This window comes from Gouania willdenowi, chromosome 5, assembly GCF_900634775.1.
Source record: "Gouania willdenowi chromosome 5, fGouWil2.1, whole genome shotgun sequence".
In the NCBI taxonomy this organism is placed as follows: domain Eukaryota; kingdom Metazoa; phylum Chordata; class Actinopteri; order Blenniiformes; family Gobiesocidae; genus Gouania; species Gouania willdenowi.
Window position 1 is genome coordinate 13,320,803 of NC_041048.1, and position 21,227 is coordinate 13,342,029.

Sequence of the window (21,227 nt, forward strand, 5' to 3'; positions counted from 1 at the left end):
TCTTTATTTAAAAACTGTTTGATATCCTTGAATGTTTTACTATTGAAACCAGAGATTGTTTCCATGAAGAGGTTTTATATCCACCTGTTGTTCAGACTAAAAAAGACTTTTTGTTATTTCAGTTATGCAACGCTGTGGTTTCTTGATTCTAATAATAAAGATTCAGGTGGGTTTTTTTTTTTTTGGTTTTTTTTGTTTTGAATTCTTTTACAATTTACATCATTCTTCCATTTTATTTAAGCTCTTATTCTGAAAACTGAATTAATCTTTTTTTTTTTTTTTTTTTTAATCCTGACTTTTCACCCATTGACGTTGTCTAACCTAAATCTTTTGTTGGTGTTATCAAACAGCTTTGATCGTTTTTTATTCATTTATTAATATCAGTTTTTCATTGGCAGGATGATTTACAAAGAAAATGAATCCCTACATGACTTAATGTGCCATTAGACCTTTGACCAGCTGTCCTTATGGCCCTGCCTCTGAGCGGTTACAGTAAAATAATGAGGTGAGGCTGAAGGTGTGTGTGTGTGTGGGTGTGTGTTTTTTGTGTAAGTTAAGCAATAGATGGCAAGGTTAACGTGATGACTCATCGCTGTAGTCTTACTGCTGTGCCTGTGTAGGTTTGCTCTGCAGCTGGATTGGATAAAGTATGACAAGCGAAATGGCTTCAGACTGATTTAGTTGTTCACTCAGAGTCATAGTGATTTATGAATTAAGATTTTAAACTGGGAGCAGAATCAGTGTGGAACCAAAGGAGAGCAGTCACGTGTTTGCTTTGGACCAGTTAGGTGACTCATTTTAGGGCTTGATTCTTTCATTATTCCTCTGATTCATACTCATTTGGGGTTAGTAACTTTGAAGCATAAAGAGTATATACTGTACATACGTATCAGACTTTTCTCAAGAGAAAACTACTAAAATAGACAAAGTAAGATACAAATCCAATCTATTTTATATCGACACAAAGAAGAAAGAGATGGTCTTGTGGACACTCTTCCTTTCTTGTGACAGAAGAAAGGAAGAATGCCTATTTGAAGAGCCTTCATGTATATATACTCCAATGTGGTCATTTTTTTTTTCAAGTACAGTGTTGAGAGGAACTCATAAAGATCCAACAAAGCAAATTATGGCAGAAAATGTAATATGTGACCTTTTTTAGATGTGGAGTATAGGCTTTATTAGAAGTAGCATTGAAAACGAGTTTCTCTGTATATTTTTGCTGTGTATATTTTACATTATTATATCATATTATCAGTATAGGGTTAAACTAATCTGTTGCACAACAGACCTGAACCCAGTTTGTTTGGTCTCTGACGCAAACAAAATAAAGATTACAAACAAAACAAAGCATAATAGTACATAAAACGAAGGCTCCTTTAAATGTAGGCAATGGCTATCCATACAGTTAACGTATCAGTATACCTACATTCTATCCATACGCAGCGCTCCTATTTGGCCAGTTTAGGTCACGTGATAGGACAGTCATTGGCCAGTTTAGGTCGCGTGACTAAGACTAAACCTTACCCTAAACCTAACCCTAACGCTAACCCTAAAAATTGTTGCGATGTTGGGTTAGAACATAAATCTAACCCTAAACCTAACTCTAACCCTGACCCTAAAACGCTACGTACGTGTACCAATAGCACCAGGGGTTGTCCGTACGGCAACGGTACAAATAGACACTTTCTTAAATGTATTAGTCACTGGGGGTAGGCACTAGTAGACCCTCCAACTGTGTACATAGCAGTGACGGGCCATGACCACTAGGGTTGCGTAGGCACGTTGCAAATCGAGACCACCAATGACAATTTAATATGTTTCTGCTGGCAAGTGTTCAATCAATTCACCCTTGGGGAGGCACTGCCTACCTTGCCTCCCCTAACTGCACGTCACTGGTACATAGTGGGGAGTCATAAAAATGGGGTTGTTTGATCCGAGAGCCACATTATCAACATTCATATCAGTATTTAGAATAATGATTGATCTGAGCATTTTTTTTTTTGGTTTTTTTTGTGTTATTTTGTACATTTTTGTGTTTAATGTATTTTTCTATGTCATTTAGTGTATTCTTGGTGCAATTTTGTTTATTTTTTGTGTCATTGTATTTGTCTTGTGTAAATGTTTGTTGTCCTTTTGTGCATTTTCTGTGATTTTCAAATGTTCTTTGCAGTCATTTTGTGTATTTTAGTTTTTTTTGTGTATTTTACCGTCATTTTGTGTGTTTTTGCAAACATTTTGTCCTTTTACTTTGGGGGCTGCACAATACTAGACAGTGGGCCGTATGTGGCCCCCTGTGCTGCCAGTTGCCCATGTATGGCATAGTACATGCTAATATTATACAAGGTGAATGAATGAAAGAAATGTTTGTATTATTTTTGTATTTTATTTTTTATTTTAATGTTTATTTTTCTACATTTTTTATTCATTTATTTTCTAACATTGTCACTGTTACTCAAATGACCCCAGAAACATATCGTGAAAACAATTTTAATTCAGAGTTGACCTGCGTTTGAAGCACGGAAGCATCTTTATGTTCAAATGAACTTTGAAGCATAAAGAGTATATACTGTACATACGTATCAGACTTTTCTCAAGAGAAAACTACTAAAATAGACAAAGTAAGATACAAATCCAATCTATTTTATATCGACACAAAGAAGAAAGAGAAGGTCTTGTGGACACTCTTCCTTTCTTGTGACAGAAGAAAGGAAGAGTGCCTATTTGAAGAGCCTTCATGTATATATACTCCAATGTGGTCATTTTTTTTTTTCAAGTACAGTGTTGAGAGAAACTCATAAAGATCCAACAAAGCAAATTATGGCAGAAAATGTAATATGTGACCTTTTTTAGATGTGGAGTATAGGCTTTATTAGAAATAGGATTGAAAACGAGTTTCTCTATATATTTTTGCTGTGTATATTTTACATTATTATATCATATTATCAGTATAGGGTTAAACTAATCTGTTGCACAGCAGACCTGAACCCAGCTCATGTTTCCTATTAGTGAGTCACCTGGTTTCACAAAGACGGGGAGGGCCATCAGCAGATGATCCAAAACCCACATCACCATTAAAGATTGCCCACCACAAGCCAGTTGTCCCTTTGAAATTGGAGATTGTAAATAACTATTTAATCATCAGGTATTCCAAGGTCATTCCCTAGCAACGCATCTGAGTTGTAATGTTAACAGCAAAAATGTCTTTGTTTTATCCATAATGGCACTGGTGGGAGGGAGGTTTGAAAGGACATTTTACAGATTGAAGAGAAGACACTTTTAAATCCAGACCTTAGTTTTCTCCAAGTGTTTATTTTATGACTTTAAATGGAGTTTAAAATGTCTGTTGGCCAAACAAGCTGTAAGAATAACACTATCGGTGTAGTGGTAACAGATCAGTTTGATCTGTCCTGCAAACATTTTCTCAAATGTCTAATGAATATGCAGTAGATCACCCAATACACTGAGATGATAAGAAAAGCTTTTCAGGTCTGAGGGTAAAGTTAAAAAGAAAAAAAAAAAACGAACTTTTTTTTTCTGATCTTCTCGCCAGATAATTATTACGAAGCTCCCAAAAGAATCTCATGCTTCTCTTTTGCAGAAGTTCAATCCTCAAGTTGATCTCTTACATTTTATTTCAAAACTACTGTATAACATCAAGTGAAAATACATTCACGAAGATGGTTAAAGTGTTCTTCCTATAGCCAATGAAAGAACACATTAATGCCGTCGTCCTTGACTGGCGTTATTTTTGCAATGACTGCTATGAGTCATTCATGAAACCCAGAGAGAATTCTTGACTAGTTCAGATTGTGTGTGTGCGTATACTTTGTGCAGAGGCTGAGTGTCTGACCAAAACTGCAAACATGTGCAGATGCTGTGAACTCTGACCCACCAAGAGGCAGCGCAGCCAATTTTATTATTAAAAACAAGAGGGGGAGACTGTTGAAAGTAAAAACAAAAAGCAACGTGGAAAATATGTTTAGACAAAGGAGAGAAAAATCCATTTTTTTGCATTTAGGGATAAACTTAACCAACTGAATCACACAGAAAAGAAGAGCCCATCTTTCTCACGCTCAGGGGCCACATACACTTAATTTTAACTTTTGTTAATTTTATTTATTTATTTTTTTTTGTAGGTGTTTTTTGCTTTTAATTTCACTACATTGAAAACAACACTTTGGTGTCATGGTTAGCATTAACCGTACTCGATCATACAATATTATTAAATACTGTGGTAGCCAGGGTTGGGATCAATTACATGTTTTCCATTACAATTATGTTTTCAGTTATCCATGTTCAATTACAAATCAATTACGATTCCCATACTTGACTGCCTTGATGGGCTATTAAAGGGCTGAGAGATTGACGCACCCACCATGTACACCTTTTAACTGTCAGTGGAGGTGAATGATGTACCACTTCATGATGTATACTTATTTTCTTTTTATTTGTTCACCAGTTGAGTCGAAACCAATGTGTCCATATGCAAACAATTCACCTTTAAACATCCGCACTTCACACAGCATCCAGCAATCAGTGTTTGTGGGTGTTGTGGTCAGAAACCATTTGTGCTCCATCCCGTCAAGCAACAACCCACTTATATTCAGCCTGTGACACACTCAATTAAGACCCACAAAACAATAAAATGGCCACTACAGATACAATAGAAATTGGAGTCAGTGGACTATTCAAGCTAACATTCATGTTTTTAGACTGAAAAGGTTTGATTTCCTCCCACAAAATAAGAGTTTTTAAAAGCAAGATTTGAAACTTGCTTTAAAAAACGTCATGATTAAGCAGTGATTCCAAACTGAGATAAGGCCGAATAACTTTGATTTGAAATCAAAGGCTATGTTCGAAATTACATCCTAACTACAACTCATACTAAGTTTTACGTCAAAATGAGTATGTAGTGCGTTCTCATTAGATTGTATGGAAAGATTGAGTATGCAAGAAATACCCAGATATATACTATATATATGATGCATTGCGAGCGAAATGTAAAATCGTCCTGGGACTTGCTTCAAGCTAAAAATAATTCATTACCTTTTCAAAACAAAAGCATCTCTTCTTGTCTTCCATTAGTTTTTTAACGCTTTTGTAAATAGGGCTCTTGTTTTGAAGTTAACTGGAAGTTTTGTCAGCAGCACAACGGCGGGTCTCTCAAATGACCACATGTTGATATTCTACTTGGTCACTTTCTCCCTTAAAATGCTTTCAGAGTTTCCAACAGTGGCAAATCAACACAGATATTTAGCCTCAGTGTGCTACGTTTTTTGTTGTTGTAGATTTGAAATGCATCTTGGAAAACTTGGAAGTATACTTCATTGGAAACGGTCAACACAATAATCATCCTAACCATACTTTTAGTATATAGTAGACAGTATATACTCATTTAGTTTGCAGTGTATGGTACGGTACCATCAGTAGCTGGGTTTCCATTACCCTCGGAAATGCACAAAATCTAAAAAGCGCAATAAAAACCAGTAATGGAAACACTTAAATTTCGAAAAAAAATCAATACTCAAATATTGGTAAAAAGTTTTTACACTTTCATGAGGAGGAATTTCAGAGGTTTCAATATTGAAATGTGTCGCAAAAACGCTATGCACGCAAATACACGTCACAGAACGTGACTTAGTGGTCAGATGACGTGACGTCCCATGATCGCTTCTTTCCGAGAAAACATGGTGCGGTATGTGTAGACGGAAGAGGAGACCGGGGTATTTCTTAGCATTATCATTTAAAATGATTACTGCCACATTAAACGTGAAACAACAAAGAAATGCAGAGTGTTTTAAGGAGTCTCACCCAATGAGATTTCATGGGAGTTACGAGGCTTCTGTCCAAACAACCTTCTATGTAAACACATTCAAAGCGCAATTGTGCTTTGTCGACATTTAGAAATATCGCTTTTATTTAGCAAAAATCTGTATTGGAAACCCAGCTAGTAGTAGCAGGTGGTACTGTTCCCTCTTGGCTGGAAAATGGTTGTTTCAGTTTGTCTGTTGTCCTTTTTTCTGTTCAAAACTTCAGGTTCGATTAAGTCTATACGAGTGGCCCTGAAGAAAACATTTGAATTTGTGATTGTCTTTCTCTCCGTGTGTGTGTTAATCCTTTGAATACAAAATAAAATGATTTCTACCTTGATTATAACAAAGCAAAAGTGGCAACAAACCAACAATCCTGCTTCCTTTATTTCATCTTTTCAAAGTGACTTCACAAAGATTGACACAACTAGATTTTTCACCATTTGTTGTGTATTTCCTCTCACAAACAACTCTTTAAAGTGTGTCTGTATTACTATCTGTGTGTGTGCATGTTGGTGGTGTGTGAATGTGTGTGTGTAAGAGTAATGGGGGGGGGGGATAAAGAGCCATTGTCTGCAGCTGGTGAATCCTCCCCTCGTCCCTGCAGCTGTGCGGAAATCAAACTCTCCTCTTTTGCTCCCTGCGCCTCTGTTTCAACCTGTTGATGTGGATGCCTTGTTAGGCTGTTGATGGTGGGATGTGGTGACGGTTTGTTCAGGGCAGCAGGTTGTGCTGCACAGCTGCAGGGAGACGATCACACACAGCGATGCAATCACACCCAACATCAGCTGAGAAAAAAAAAAAACAATCGATACCTGTGTTTGACAGCACTCACACTTACAGTACTGTTGATGATGGTGTCACTGAGTGCGAACATTGAGCATCAAATGTGACATTGTATACAGGTTCATGTTGAAGCTGCAACAGTAATATATATATATATATATATATATATAAATAAAGAAAAACACAATGTTATATCCCAAGGCTAAACAAACCAAGGACTCTCCAAGGCTTTCCTTTTTGAAAAAAATAGGATTTCATTGAATTATTTTCATTATGTGTGAAATCTGTGAGCGCTGCGGCTTCTCGGCGATAGAGAAGAAGAGTGCTACGTCAACTGCATAAACTTCTTTGTGGCTATTAAGGAGCTATTTACTCCCCCTTAAACATGACGCTCCGGTGGGTGAAGTAAATGCTGACTGGAGAAGAATTACAAACATGTTTAAGGGGGAGTAAATGTCCGCCGAGAAGCCACAGGGGTTGATACTGTTGCCACCTGCGGTCACAGATTTTTTCGGGTCACAGATTTTGGCACAACAGCGGCACTCGGCTCCCACTCAGCTCGGCTTCGGCTCTTGGTGACATCATCGACTAGTCAATGTCGACTCGACAAGTATGCACATGAAGTCAACCTTTAAAATTATGAAGTCGTTCAACTTGCAGTGTCAACGCTAACTCTGTTTTAACTCTGTCAACGGTGACGTGCTTTGAGTGTGGGCGAGTGCACGCCGGGGGTCGAGAACGAGTGCGGAGACAGGGAGACGTGATTGGTTAATAAATACAATTTCAAGCAAAAACTTAAAAAGTGTACCTGGAGGAAATTACCTACCCTACCTTTAATGACAACTAGCTGGAAACATTTACTGATCAATTTCTAATTGATCAAATAACATTTCTTGTCATCTTATCATCCTATTCTCAAATAAGATACATGCAGATTGTAGATTGTTTTACCCATCCAGCCAACAATGCATTTTTCAATTAAATTACAATACAATTACTATACATTTTAGTATTTGGTATTATTTTGGCATTTTGGTAAAATTCTACGAGGACTCTTCAAAAGCCAAAAAGCTACAATGGCTGAGAATATGATGATGTACACGTGATTTTAAAATAAATAAAAAGCCAAGGGAGGAACACAAAAAAGGTTGAGATCCATTGATTTTATCATCACATGTTCTGGTTAATTATCAAACACTTTTTTCTAAAAAAAAAATGTAACTTGGAGGACAAAATCATCCCTTTTGTTGCCATGATATAAATAAGTTTTCATGTTGAATTGTGTGTGTGTGTGTGTGTGTGTGTGTGTGTGTGTGTGTGTGTGTGTGTGTGTGTGTGTGTGTGTGTGTGTGTGTGTGTGTGTGTGTGTGTGTGTGTGTGTGTGTGTGTGCGTGCGTGCGTGCGTGTGCGTGTTAAAGGCCTGCCTGCTCAGCCTCTCTATGAATGGGTGCTTGCAGCAGAGGCAGCTGAGGTGTCGCGGTACTGCGCCTTTAAATCCTGTAACTCCTCCCCCTCCTCAATGACCAGCCTGCAGAGCTGCTTCCACTCATCCAGTGGAAATGACAAACCAGAGGCGACACACGGCACAGCGTGTCTGATAATAACAACAATAATAATAATAATGATAATCATGGGCTTCACACTCAGCGGATCATCCCGGACTCTTCGCACTCTGAGCTACTGACGCACAGTGCGTACAAGTTGGAGACGAGAGCGCAGCAAATAGACGTCGATGGACTGGAAGAATGAAAGCTGTGCTGGTGTCGGGCTGAATGAAGAAGAAGGGGGGAAAGACAAATCTGCATGTTCAAGTTTCCTGCTCTGGGTTCGTGTTGGATGCGTGTGCGTGAGTGTGAGCCGCGTGCTATCGGAGGAACGGCGGCGGGCCGCGGGAAACGGGAAGTAGTTGTAGTAGTAGTTGGGTCTGAGCTGTCCGCCGTTTGATGCCTGGTGGGGGGACAGGTGGATCAAGGTTTCCCTGATGAAAATCACTCATCCGTGGGGAGGCTCCGCGATCGTGACTGTGATGACGATGTCGAGCAAGAGCGTGGAGTGGCTGCAGGAGGAGCTGGAGACCGGGACCAGCTCCCTGCTCCTGCTGGACTGCAGAACCCATGAGCTGTACGAGTCCTCGCACATCGAGTCCGCCATCAACCTGGCCATCCCGGGCCTCATGCTCCGCAGGCTGAAGAAGGGCAACCTCCCCATCCGCTCCATCATCCCCAACAACGAGGACAAGGAGAAGTTCATCAAGCGGTGCAAGACGGACGTGGTGGTTCTGTACGACGAGGCGGGACCCGAGCGACAGGAGTCCGGGCTGGGGAGCTCCGTGCTGGGGCTGCTGCTGCACAAGCTGCGGGACGACGGATGTAAGGCGTTCTACCTGGAGGGTAAGAACCACTAAACCAGTCCTGGTTCACTAACTAACTTATTACAGACCCAACACTATAGCAACACTGGAATTATTTAATCCTAAATTACAACAGGCTTACAACACATTTATGATCATTTATTATAGGGTTCAGGCTCATCACATCCATTTAATGGTGTCACACCACTGCCATTAGAAGTCAATAAAACCACGAGTAGATCAATAAAATGTTTTGTAAGAGTGATCAGGGGTCAGTGTGTGATCAACCTCCCATAAATCACACTCTTTACAGCTGTTGGCTCAACTTTACTTCTTTTCTCCTGACATTTTTGTGTTTTTCTATCTAACGCATGTTGAACACACTGTCATAGGTATAGATAATTATATCTTTATTTTATGTTTTTCTATAGCTACATTGGTTTGGTAAATTTCTATGTAGTTGAGCTGTGAGGGTGAAAAGCAGTGCTTGTGTTTTCAATTAACCGCTGCCAAAATGGCCCCGCCATGTTGAGTCTCTGCTTCACTAAAACACAGCGAGTTTTTTTTTTTTTCATGAATGAACGGATAATTTTTTTTATTATTATTATTATTTTTTTTTTTTACAAAATCTCAGCTATCCTCCCAACTAACCGAAGGGAATATGTTTAAAAATGCGTACAAGTGTGTGATAAATACCAGTGAGAGGAGGGTAAAGACATGTCCCCACACCGAGCTGCCATTCACAAAAAGCCCGCTGAGCTGCGCCGCCGCTGCCGCTGCTTTTCTCAATGGAGGAGCACATCTGTCCAACAAGGACTCATCCACTTCACACATCCAGCTGTGTTTTAGCAGTGCTGCAAACCGAGATTTGAAACTACAAATAGACGAACCATGGTTCACCTCAAGTGTCCACAAACAGTATTATCTGTGTTATCTCATCTACTGTACTCCTAACTGTACACATGTTGTCATTTCGATTTAAATCTTCCTGGAGCTTTTTTTTTCTTCTCTCTCTCCAAACCATCTTATTAGTTTAAATGGATTATTTAATCTTGATTGCATACATTATTAAACATAAACACAGTGTTTTTATGTTGACATTTATTGGGCAATATTCAGAATGGATTTAGCCCAGTGTTTTTCAACCTTGGTGTTGTGACCCCATGTGGGGTCGCCTGGAATGTGTTGAAAATAATTACCAGTACTGATTAAAAATGTATTTTCATTGAAATATATATATATATATATCAGAGCTGAGTAAAAAAAAAAATGATTACATTGAAATTATCCAAAATTGATTAATAGGTGCTGAAATCGATTTTTTTAATAGTATGGCATTAGCTAAGTTGACTACAGTGCCTGCTCAAAGCGAGAGTGCATTCGGTTCTTTATATTTATTATCAGACTTTACACGATCAGGATTTTTGAACCCGTCAGTGAGTTTCAAAAGAACAATCACTGATCCGATCATATGAATTCAGGTTGTTTTTTTAGGTACTTTTTTGTCTTCATTTATTTCATTCAAAAGTAAAAAAATAAAAATAAAAAAAGAGAAAAGATAAATGGTCCAAAGCAACAAAACTTCCAAATCAACACATTTTGAATGAAAAAGAGCAGAAGAGACAATTACTCTTATAGTATCTGCCCCTTTGTTGCCTTTCCTTTGGTACTACCTGATACAGATTCACGGAAAATCAAACAGTACCATATTTCAGGACCTAAACGCAGCCTCGTGACTGTGAGGGAGTGGACGAGTTGAAGAATTTCCATGCAGGACATGAACATAACATTTGTTGTCTGTGTGTGTGGCCCTTAAACTGCGAATTAACGCCCTAGTCGCTCGACCAACCAGAGCAGATAAAACGATGAGGCTACTGAAGCCTCCATCAGCATTAGCATTAGGAGCAAAGACATATTTGGTATCGCAAAACCTGCTGTTGCTTATAGTCCATATTCACAGGTGCACAGCAGAGGTGGGGCGCACACACGCGCGCGCACACACACTGCTGTCTATCATCACCCTGAAACGTACAGATGTCTCCGCTATGAAAGCGAAAGAACGGGAGTGCATCGCTCCCCTCTACGACTCCCTTTTAACATGGTCGGGCTGAATAAACAAAACATGCACGCGCACACATACAAACAAACACAGCCTAATTATTATTATTTTACTGTTTCTCTTTTGTTTTTTCGCACCATCCACCAAGTCACAGTCATTGTATTGTTTTAAACTCTACTTGGCAAATAAAAACTATTCTTCATTATGATTCAGTGCAAACATGACAGACGAAGCTCCGCTGGGTAAGCCGCCCCAACTTCAGTCAGATGATTGGAACAATCCTATTAATATACAAGTCAAATCGTGATTAATCGGTTCAAAACCTTTATTAATCGATTCAGGAAATTGGTACTGATACCCAGCCCTATTATATATATATATATATATATATGTGTGTGTGTAATATTCCAGGGTTTTTATAATGCTGGAAGAGAAGACACAGACTCCACATGGATTTAACTCTGTTTAACGCTAGCACAAAACAACTACGCACACACTCCTCAAACTGCGTAAGGTATGCATTTTATAGCAAATAATCGCAACAGATTTACCTGTAACCATAAAAACTAATAAACACTCACTGGGATGCTTTCTGTATTATGAAAAAAACATAACGATATATATATATATATATATATACATACAAATTAAAACGACACACTATCATAAAAAATATATATTCTGTACTTTCACTTTCTCAAATAAAATGAGGTATAAAGAGAAAAAGGAAGACAAAGACAAAAAAAAAAGTATAAAAGTATCTGAGCTGGTGCATCTTTTCACTGTGCACATTAACATTGTCTACTCTGTATTTGTTACACAGTATAACAACAAACATGATCAAAAACTAATTATGGAATAAAATTATTTGTGATCGCCAGATATTTGTGATATCAAAAAGGGGTCACGATCCAAAAAACCACTGTTAGCCTATTGGATATCATATTTTGCATGTTTTAGTTTATTATCATTTTTCTACTTCCTGCTGCTGTAGACAAACCCATTCCATCTTAGTTCAACAGTAGAGCACACTAAGGGTTTTTTGATAGCATCTTAGGGACTACAATGATTACAGTAATATCTAAGTTAGGGAGTGAAGGTGATATTTCCATTAATTAAATTGAGCACTTTGTTAGAAAAAGATGATTATAGTTTAGGGTTTATAGTAGCGTAATGCAGCAAATATTTGGCCATTTTTTAAAATGTATTTATGTATTACTTTTTTATTTTCAATTCCCACTTGAACGTTTGTGTTTGTGAAAAAATACAAAAGCTGTTAATATTGGTTTTTACGTGTAGAGCCAATGGTTTAGGTCTTTATATTAGATATTAACATGGTGGGGGGTGATCATTTTTTTCTTAATGATTGAGACGAGACAAATTGGACAGTTGGATACCAAACGTTAAATACAATTTTAAACTATGAAACACTCATGATGTTAAATTATTCATAATCTCTCAATTATAGCAGTCTAGCACTGAAGCAAAGAGAATATTCATGTGTCCCAAGCATCCATTATGATCTAGCTCTCCCTTTAAAAACTTATATATTCCCTGTAAAGGGAATATGCATATCCAAAGGTCACTGTCCCAGTATTTAGTATTTCTGGTTTTGATTTATATAGACAACATTCAGCTGCCATTTTGAAGGTCATTGTTTAATAATTTTCCCACACAAGCCCATCCATCCAAAGATTTACAATAACACTCGCTAGACAAAAAGAAATCCTGAAACAAATGAAAAAAGTTTGTCTAGTCTTATATTCTAGAAGCTAAATTAATCATGTGTGTTTTCTTTCCTCTTCAGGGGGCTTCAATAAGTTTCAATCAGAGTACCCCGAGCACTGCGAGACCAATCTGGACTGTTCTTGCCCTAGCAGCTCCCCTCCAACCTCAGTCCTTGGCCTCGGAGGACTGCGTATCAGCTCCGACTGCTCCGACGGCGAATCGGACCGCGAGCCAGGCAGCGCCACAGAATCGGAGGGAAGCCCACTCCCCAACAACCAACCAGCATTTCCCGTTCAGATCCTGCCCTACCTTTACCTGGGCTGTGCCAAAGACTCCACCAACCTGGATGTGCTCAGCAAGTACAACATCAAGTACATCCTCAACGTCACGCCCAACCTCCCCAACATGTTTGAGCACGAGGGCGACTTCAAGTACAAACAGATCCCCATCTCCGACCATTGGAGCCAGAACCTGTCACAGTTTTTCCCCGAGGCAATCTCTTTTATCGGTGAGTGAAGGTGGAAATCAGATCTGTTTCATGGTACTTGATAGGGCTGGGTGGTATGACCAAAAATATATATCACGGTATTTTTTTTTTTCATGCATAATCAGGTGTTCACAGCATTTATTAATGGTTAAGAGAGGAATTACTGTAGTAGATTGACTTAGGATGCTCTATTTTACTGTCATGATGAGTGAATATTGTAGAATAATTCCACACTAGTAGTAAATAATACAAGTTTGCAACAGCAGCACATTAGCTCTTTGCTGTGCTAGCTTAGCGTTAGCATTAGCATGATATCTAGCTTTAAATGCTGCTGCACACTCTGTGGTGTGGTGGTTTCTTATGGTGAATAAGGTAGCGTTTAGTCCATATTACTGCCGACATGCTAAGCTAACCGTGCCTCCTGTAGCAGAGTCATGCGCACGCAGGCACATGCTCACATGCAGCTTCAGAGCTTCCAATTGTGTCTTTCTTATTCGTTTACACGTATGACTTACACAGCAACTAACACCAGAGCGTTACCGTTCACCTTTTTATTTAGAAGTGCGACGTTGAAAAGGGTCCGGTCTGAAATACGGCACACTGTAGCGTTCTGAAAATTGTGTAATCAAATACACCGGTACGCTGGTATATTAAAAATTCATATCACGAAAAAGATATATCAGTATGAACCTGTATACCGCCCAGCCCTAATACTTGATGTTTTTAGGAGAGTGGTTTGCAAGCTGTTGTTTATGATTCACAAAAACAACTTAAGCAAGGCTTCTATAAGAATACAGAAGCTTAACTTATGTATGATTATTGTATAAGCCATAGCTAATGCTGTGCTAATTTTAACACCTAATTTTCATCTACTAATAGTCATAGTCTTTTGACTAAAATGAAACTTCGTTTTACCATGTGAAAATTATATTTTAGTTTTTATTACTTGACAAAAATATCCATATATTTAGATTTTTTTCAAATTAGTCATTGTCCATTTATTGCCACTTAAAACAATGTAGTGACTATTGAAGGTCACCTCTTCAAATGTCTATATCTTGTCCGTATATTCATAAAAAGTCTCCAATTACAAACAATGGAATAATATCCTTTATTTCTTCTATAAATAATGGCACTTCTGTGTATAAACTCTTGTCATGCCCATGCACTTGGACACGCATATAAACAAGCGAACTAAATATTTTTACATAAACACACTCAGGGTTTGATTAAAGCAGAAGTCAAAAGGCAGACGAACACTAAAATGGTTCCTTTAAATGTTCCTGTCTGTCTGCCCGTCTGCTGTGTTTCCCTTTGAACGTAGCTATTCAGTTAACTTTCATTAAAAAAAAAAGCAAAACAAATAAAACTGCCACAATCCTATCTTGATAATTAAATCACAAATGTTCTCATCTGATAAAAGAACTATTATAAATGAATGATTTTGTACATGTTTAACATCAAGGTGGCGTTCTTGCCTGTAAGACAATTAAATAGTTTAAAGGCCATTTTCCTGTTAATAAAACATTTTTAAAATGATTTGAATAAGTGCACTCTCCACTAAATTATTACCTTGAGGTAAAAAACTGTATTTTGTCACAACATGACAATAATGGGTCATTTTATTTGGACTTTCTACCAAAACAACAAAAACAATAATTCATCTTTTAGAAAATCTACATACTGTAATTATTGGTTTGGCTGCTCATGCTTAATAGAATCTTTGAACAAACATAAAATAAGAATAGAGAAATAGTGAAACAAAAATAAATGGATTGCCATCATTGAAAATCACGTGCACATGAATGATTTGTGTACGACAACTTAAACAAAACGTCTCTTGTCTCTAGTCTGGAGCTTTTGTGTTTCCTATCATTTCCTGTCACTTAAATCCTCCGAATGAGTGAGTTCTTTTTAAGAGACGTCAGAGCCTTCAGTCTCCATCCTGGACTTAAACTGTCCAGACTGATGCTGTTTCTTCTCTTTTGGACTAATGGTTTGGACTGAAGGTGGGAGGATGTGTGACATATGCCAGAGCCAGAGGTCATGGCAGATTTGGGTCAGGCTCATGTTAAATGGTGCTGTTTGGTTGGCTGTAATGTGCAGGGATTACATCAGATTGTTTGGGTAACAGAGGGGTAATTAGGAGAAAAGGAGATGCAGATGTGCTGCTGAAAGTTGAACATTCTTCAAATAACTATCGGCGTACAACTTTGAATGTTTGGCAGGAAGAAGGAAAGGGTTTGATAAGACTTTTACATTTCCACAACCTATTGGTTAAATGTTCCATTATTATACTGTAGATAAATGAATGCTAAACATTCCATAAATGACTTACTTTATCGCTATTCTTTTGTCTCCTGAGCCTTTTAGAATTAAATCGTCCCTAATTCTTCCTTTGAGGGTTTTTGATGTTTCGAATTGTACAACTTGAGCATGCATCATATTTAAAGGTAATTTGGCACCGACCAATCAGGGTTGTAAACTGAGCTGAGTCCTACAGCAGTAGATGCAGTTAGAGAAAGAGAAGCAGGATCTGATGAGGAAGGGGATCAAAGGAGGGGAGACAAGAAAGGAAGCACAGCAGCACTTAACTTCCACTCCAACGGTCAGCAGAGATGCAAGGGTAAGAGATGGAGCCTGAGAAGTGGACGCTGTACATGTTTAATAATGTAACATGTATTTACTTACGTTTTTTTTTTTTAAGCAAACAGAGGTAGAAAGGGAAATGTAACTCGCATATCTCCCTTGATAAAATCATGTTGCTGGAAAATACTTTTTTTAAGAAACATCACACACACACACACACACAGGGCATGCGATATAATTTAGTTAAGTAGTTAGGGATGTAACGATTAATCGTAAGGCAGTTAAAAATCGATTCATAGGTATCACGGTTTATATCAATACTCTGAAAATTGAATCGCAGTACTTTTTTTAAACAGCAGATATTTATCCTTCTCTTGTCCAGAAGTGTAGGCGGCGGGCGGAATCTGCTACTACTCTCTTTCTGGCCGCCTTCTACTCTTAAACATGTTCATAAATGGTTCCTTACCCCCTAGCACCGAAAGAATATCTGTAATATTACGTGAATATTTATAAAAGTCACGTTTTTCTATTAGCGCTGTCTGCTAGCATACCATCTCTTCTTTACTGTTAGAATATCTGCATGCCAACCGACCACTGGGTTACCAGCACCCTGGTGCAATGACTGTTTTTTTTTTTTTTAAAGTCCAATTGTTAAGACACAAAATACAATTTCAGTGGCACTTTTAAAAAGAAATAGAACTATTATGCAGTTTAGCATTGTTTACTATAGAACCAGACTTTAAATTAATAGGCTTCTTCGTCATTTCTATTATTCCTTTATTTATTGCATTCAAGATTTATTTTTAGTTAAATTGCATTGTTTTGAATAGTTTATCAAGGGATTCTTTTGACAATGAAAAACAAAAGGAAAATAGTACAGTATTTTATAGTTTTTTTTTTCCTCCAAAAAATTAAAGGAATATTTTTCAGTCATCATTTGTCTACAGCCCCATTTTGTAAAATAAATCGTGAGAGAATTGTGACGTGAACCCAGTATCGTGAATCGAATCGTATCGGGATTTGAGTGAATCGTTACATCCCTATAAGTAGTCGTTTTTGTGGGAAGTTTCCCTTACTGCCATTAAAAGTTATTCCCCCCCCCCCCCCCCCCCCCCCCCCCCCAAAAAAAAAAAAAAAAAACGCTTTGATTTGACAAAAGTACTAAATTTCTAACCCAGTATATTTCTTCACTGTTAATAAGGTAATCCTAGCGCTGGGTGATTTATCACGATTCAAGATATATCGAGTTTTATATTTTGGCAATATAGAAAATTACAATATCGCCTTTATCGATATACTGTGTATATATATATATCGATATTTATTTATTTATTTTCTCTAGTCTATTTTGTACCGGTTTTTAGGAGTCGTTACTTTGTACTTCTCAGAACAGCACAAAAAGCACAGTTAGATGGATTGATGATTGTGTTCTAACCCAGATCAACCACTAAACAAGCCATGCTACAGAACTCACTCACACGTGCTGTCCCTTGGAGGAGAAAAAGGCTAAAGTGACACATGTGCAGCTGTTTGTTAATAAATGTGCCTGTGTGGCATTTTGTATCAGCAAATTTAACCCTGAATTGTGTTTCTGGTAGGGATGGGCAATATGGACCAAAACTCATATTGTGATATTTTTCCTCTAAATGATTGAGAAGTAGCTAAAGCAGTGACTCATAAGTATTTATTTTTTTTTACAAAATAAGCTATAAAATAAAAATATGTCAATATAGGCAATATTTTGATTTCCTATATCGCCAAAATAGAAATTGCAAAATACATTGAATCTCGATATACTGCACAGGCCTAGTTTCTGGTAAGACTTTATTTGAATTAAAGTTATTGAGATTTCTATCATTTATCACCATTTTGAGAAAAAGGTTTTGGTCAATATCGCCCAAGGTTATCTCTATTTTGTGTTGACACGATGCAGTCAAATAAGGAATGCTCAGCAGACGATGGATAATGTTGGTCTGACTAAGATAAGATAAGAAATGCCTCTGTTCATCCTGAAGTGTTGAAGTGTTTAGAGCTATAGAAGCAAAGTGAGCGTATAAAACCCAATCAACTGATAGATAAGATGAGACTGCACTAAAGTGTTCGCTATCGCACAAGGTTGGAGACTGTTGGAGCACGTTTACCTTTGATCTTTATGGTCAGTCACTAAAACAAAGTATTTCTTCTGTTTTTCCCCCCTATCTTCGTCCTTAGATGAAGCCCGTTCCAAAAGGTGCGGCATCCTCGTGCACTGCCTGGCTGGGATCAGTCGCTCGGTCACCGTAACCGTGGCCTACCTGATGCAGAAGCTCAACCTGTCGCTAAACGACGCCTACGACTTTGTGAAGCGGAAAAAGTCCAACATTTCCCCGAACTTTAACTTCATGGGACAGCTGCTGGACTTTGAGCGAACTCTTGGCCTCAACAGTCCGTGCGACAACCACTCGACGTCCCCGCCGCACGACCAGCTCTTCTTCACCACGCCGACTAATCACAACGTGTTTCAACTGGACACTCTAGAGTCCACATGAAAGTCAAAAAGACCTGACGCGGTCTTCTTTTCAGGCTAATAAGCGCAGGGTTTGGGTGGTGCCATCGCCACGGTAACAAGCGGCTGCACTGGTTGGAGAGCAGCCGTTTGATGAATGTTTTAGTCTCCATGGGCTTTTTTTAGTCCGGGAGCTCGGCCACGGAGCAGCGTTTAAGCATCAGGAAGGGTCACAAAGCCACGTTAAAGGGATTTGGGAGTTGTTGTTGTTTGTTGTTTTTGTTTTCAGCCCTGAGAGGGTAACTGCGTTTACATTGGATATCTCCTCAATGTTTATTGAGTTGGTTAGAAAGGAAAACCTTATCAGCTCATCTTGTTAGCGAAGAACAAGAAAGACTGAAGCGAGTGAGAAACTGAACGGATACAGCTGGAATAAAAACGATAGGAAGAAGATGAATAATCGGCAGCACCGGCTTTAGGAGATGACTTCATCTTCTGTCTCTGGCTCAGCTCTGGAGCTAGGCTAACTGGTGCCAAGTGGAGACTCTGGGAAATCTCGCTCTACTAAATGTAGAGGTTTTTTTTAAACCAAGGAATTTACACACACACACACTCTCTTTCTCTCTCTCTCGCATACAACAAATGTATGGTGGTAATGTATGTATTACATACATTGCATAAAATGTATGAGCAGTCCTTAACAAAGTCCGTATGTCTTTATGCATTTTTGTATATTTTTTATGTACATTTACGCACAGAAATATACTCTTATAAATATATACAAATAGAAATCTTATCTTCGTCCAATCCAGTCATGGTTCAAGAGATTGTATAATTAAAGGGGGGAATGGATTTTGAGATCATATGGGTTTTTTTCCCCCAATTTTTATCTTGTCTTTTCCTTACCTTCAGGTTTCTAATGACGTAATGCAGTTTGCACACTAGAGTAGCCATTGACTTGTTGGCACTTGGGACTGGTTGGTGGAAGCATGCGGATAACAAGACATTCAGAGAACGTCAGGAGAGGCCAGTCCCAGCCTGCGACGAGTCCCGACAGCTGCACACTGCAGTGGGTGGGGGGGGCGTGGGGGTGGGGCAGGGATTGGGTAAGGACTCAAGCTTTAAAGCAGGCAGAGGGCGTGTTAGGCTGGAGGGGCCAATCATTAATAGGAGTGAGTAGGAAAACCAATATTGATCTGATGATTGGTCAACTCAACCAGTTGCTTCTTCCTTCCTTCCTTGTATGACTGTTCAGCCAGTGACTTAACGAGCTGGACCAGTAGTTTTTCACCAGCTGTGGTATTTCATTTTGTTCTTCGGGTGTTCAAAAGTCCAAAGTAATGATGACCTTCCTTGGGTACTTCTGCTAGTTGTGTTGTTTTTGATGGAACTGAAGTCAGTGGTTGAAAAGGTGTGTTAACATCTCAGCTTTTTTTTTAAAATCATCATTGGGTAAAAAAAGATGTCCAATAGTCCAGCTTTCATTCAAAATATATGCTCTCAACCTTTTTATGTTACTTCTTCTGGAGAAATTAGCCAAAAAAAAAAAAGGACCAGCATTGGAAGCTGGTCTCATTGTTGATAAGCTGATAATTGTTAAAGGGACTGGCCTTGGAAGAAGAACGTTCCCACTTCAATCATTTCATGTTCTGTAACTGCATGAGAGAAAACTGAAACAAAAGGTTTTTATTTACCCCGATCAGTCATTTGATCAAAGAACGTTTGGTCCATGAAGGATTCACCCTGAAGCCTTGGGTATGTTACATTAAAGATATAATAGACAGAGGAATATTTAACTATATATATGTATTATATTCTTGAGCTAATAGTTAAGAGTTCTATATAATTTTGTATACCTGAGCATGCTTTGGTGCTGTATGCTCTCTAACAGAAGACATAACCACGGGTTTGATGATGCTTTAACAGATAGGGGGAATATTAAAGACAGTTTTGTTTTTGTTTTCTTAAAGTGTTGTTGCAGCTGAACATGGCGGCACAAGGCGTAGGGTTGAGGTTATTTCTGTAACCTAGTCCACATCTGTAGCACTTAAACAAAAAAAAAAATCATGAAAATGATTTTTTTTTTTTTTTAACCAAAAATAAAAACATTTTAGGACTTTCTGTTATGTATATATTGTGGCTTTTTTTAATCTACAAGTTTATATGGAACTTTAACATTATGCCAAGTTGATATGAAAGTAACATACTTTAACCCCAGATTCATACAAAAACACGTCTCGCTGCAAAGCTTAGGCCAAACAAACCGCTTTATTAGGTTAGAAAATAAAATGAACAAAAGCACTAAAGGATCGCAAACCTCGGCTAGCGCCAAATATCCTCTTAACTGGTGCCATTCACACTTTAAAGGCTTGTAAGATAATAATGATACAGTACATCCAAATGTATGGGCATCCCCACTTTTTTTGGAAAAATTGTGATGAAATGCGCAATCCGGATCTGATCTGGATGAAACTCATTACAAACCAAAATGTAAAACAAAATTGTAATTTTGCCAATGATGCGAGATAGCAATTTTTCAATTCTTAAAGCTGATCCAGAATCAGAATATTGATCTGGAGCCCGTCCAAAATTTTTACAGGATCTCGATCTTCCATTGCATAATGTCCATCTTTGGTGACTCCTTTGTCCAAAGTACATTTGACATAATCCTGCTAATAGGCAAATGCATGAATAAATAGGTAATAATGTGCTCTTCAGGTGTTGTCCTTGATTTGAAATTGACCCCTAGCATGAACGCACTAATGCAGTGACTATCAGAAAACACTGATATTGATTCAGGAATATCCAGAAAATGAACTATTTTCCACTCGTAAACTCTATACAAACTTTACGTATAGATTTACACGTTATACGTATATACTGGTATATAAATAATGTAGCCATGTTGTGCTTTAATAAGTCCACACATTAGC

General features: G+C 38.2%; 1 protein-coding gene across 1 annotated transcript; it reads left to right on the plus strand.

The window, feature by feature from the left end:
* Positions 1-8,117: 8,117 nt before the first annotated feature.
* dusp7 (dual specificity phosphatase 7) lies at positions 8,118-20,592 on the plus strand. Its single transcript, XM_028447164.1, has 3 exons — positions 8,118-8,986; positions 12,813-13,241; positions 18,021-20,592. The coding sequence occupies exons 1-3, from the start codon at positions 8,578-8,580 to the stop codon at positions 18,335-18,337; spliced, it is 1,155 nt and encodes a 384-aa protein (XP_028302965.1). The 5' UTR covers positions 8,118-8,577; the 3' UTR covers positions 18,338-20,592.
* The last annotated feature ends 635 nt before the right edge of the window (positions 20,593-21,227 follow it).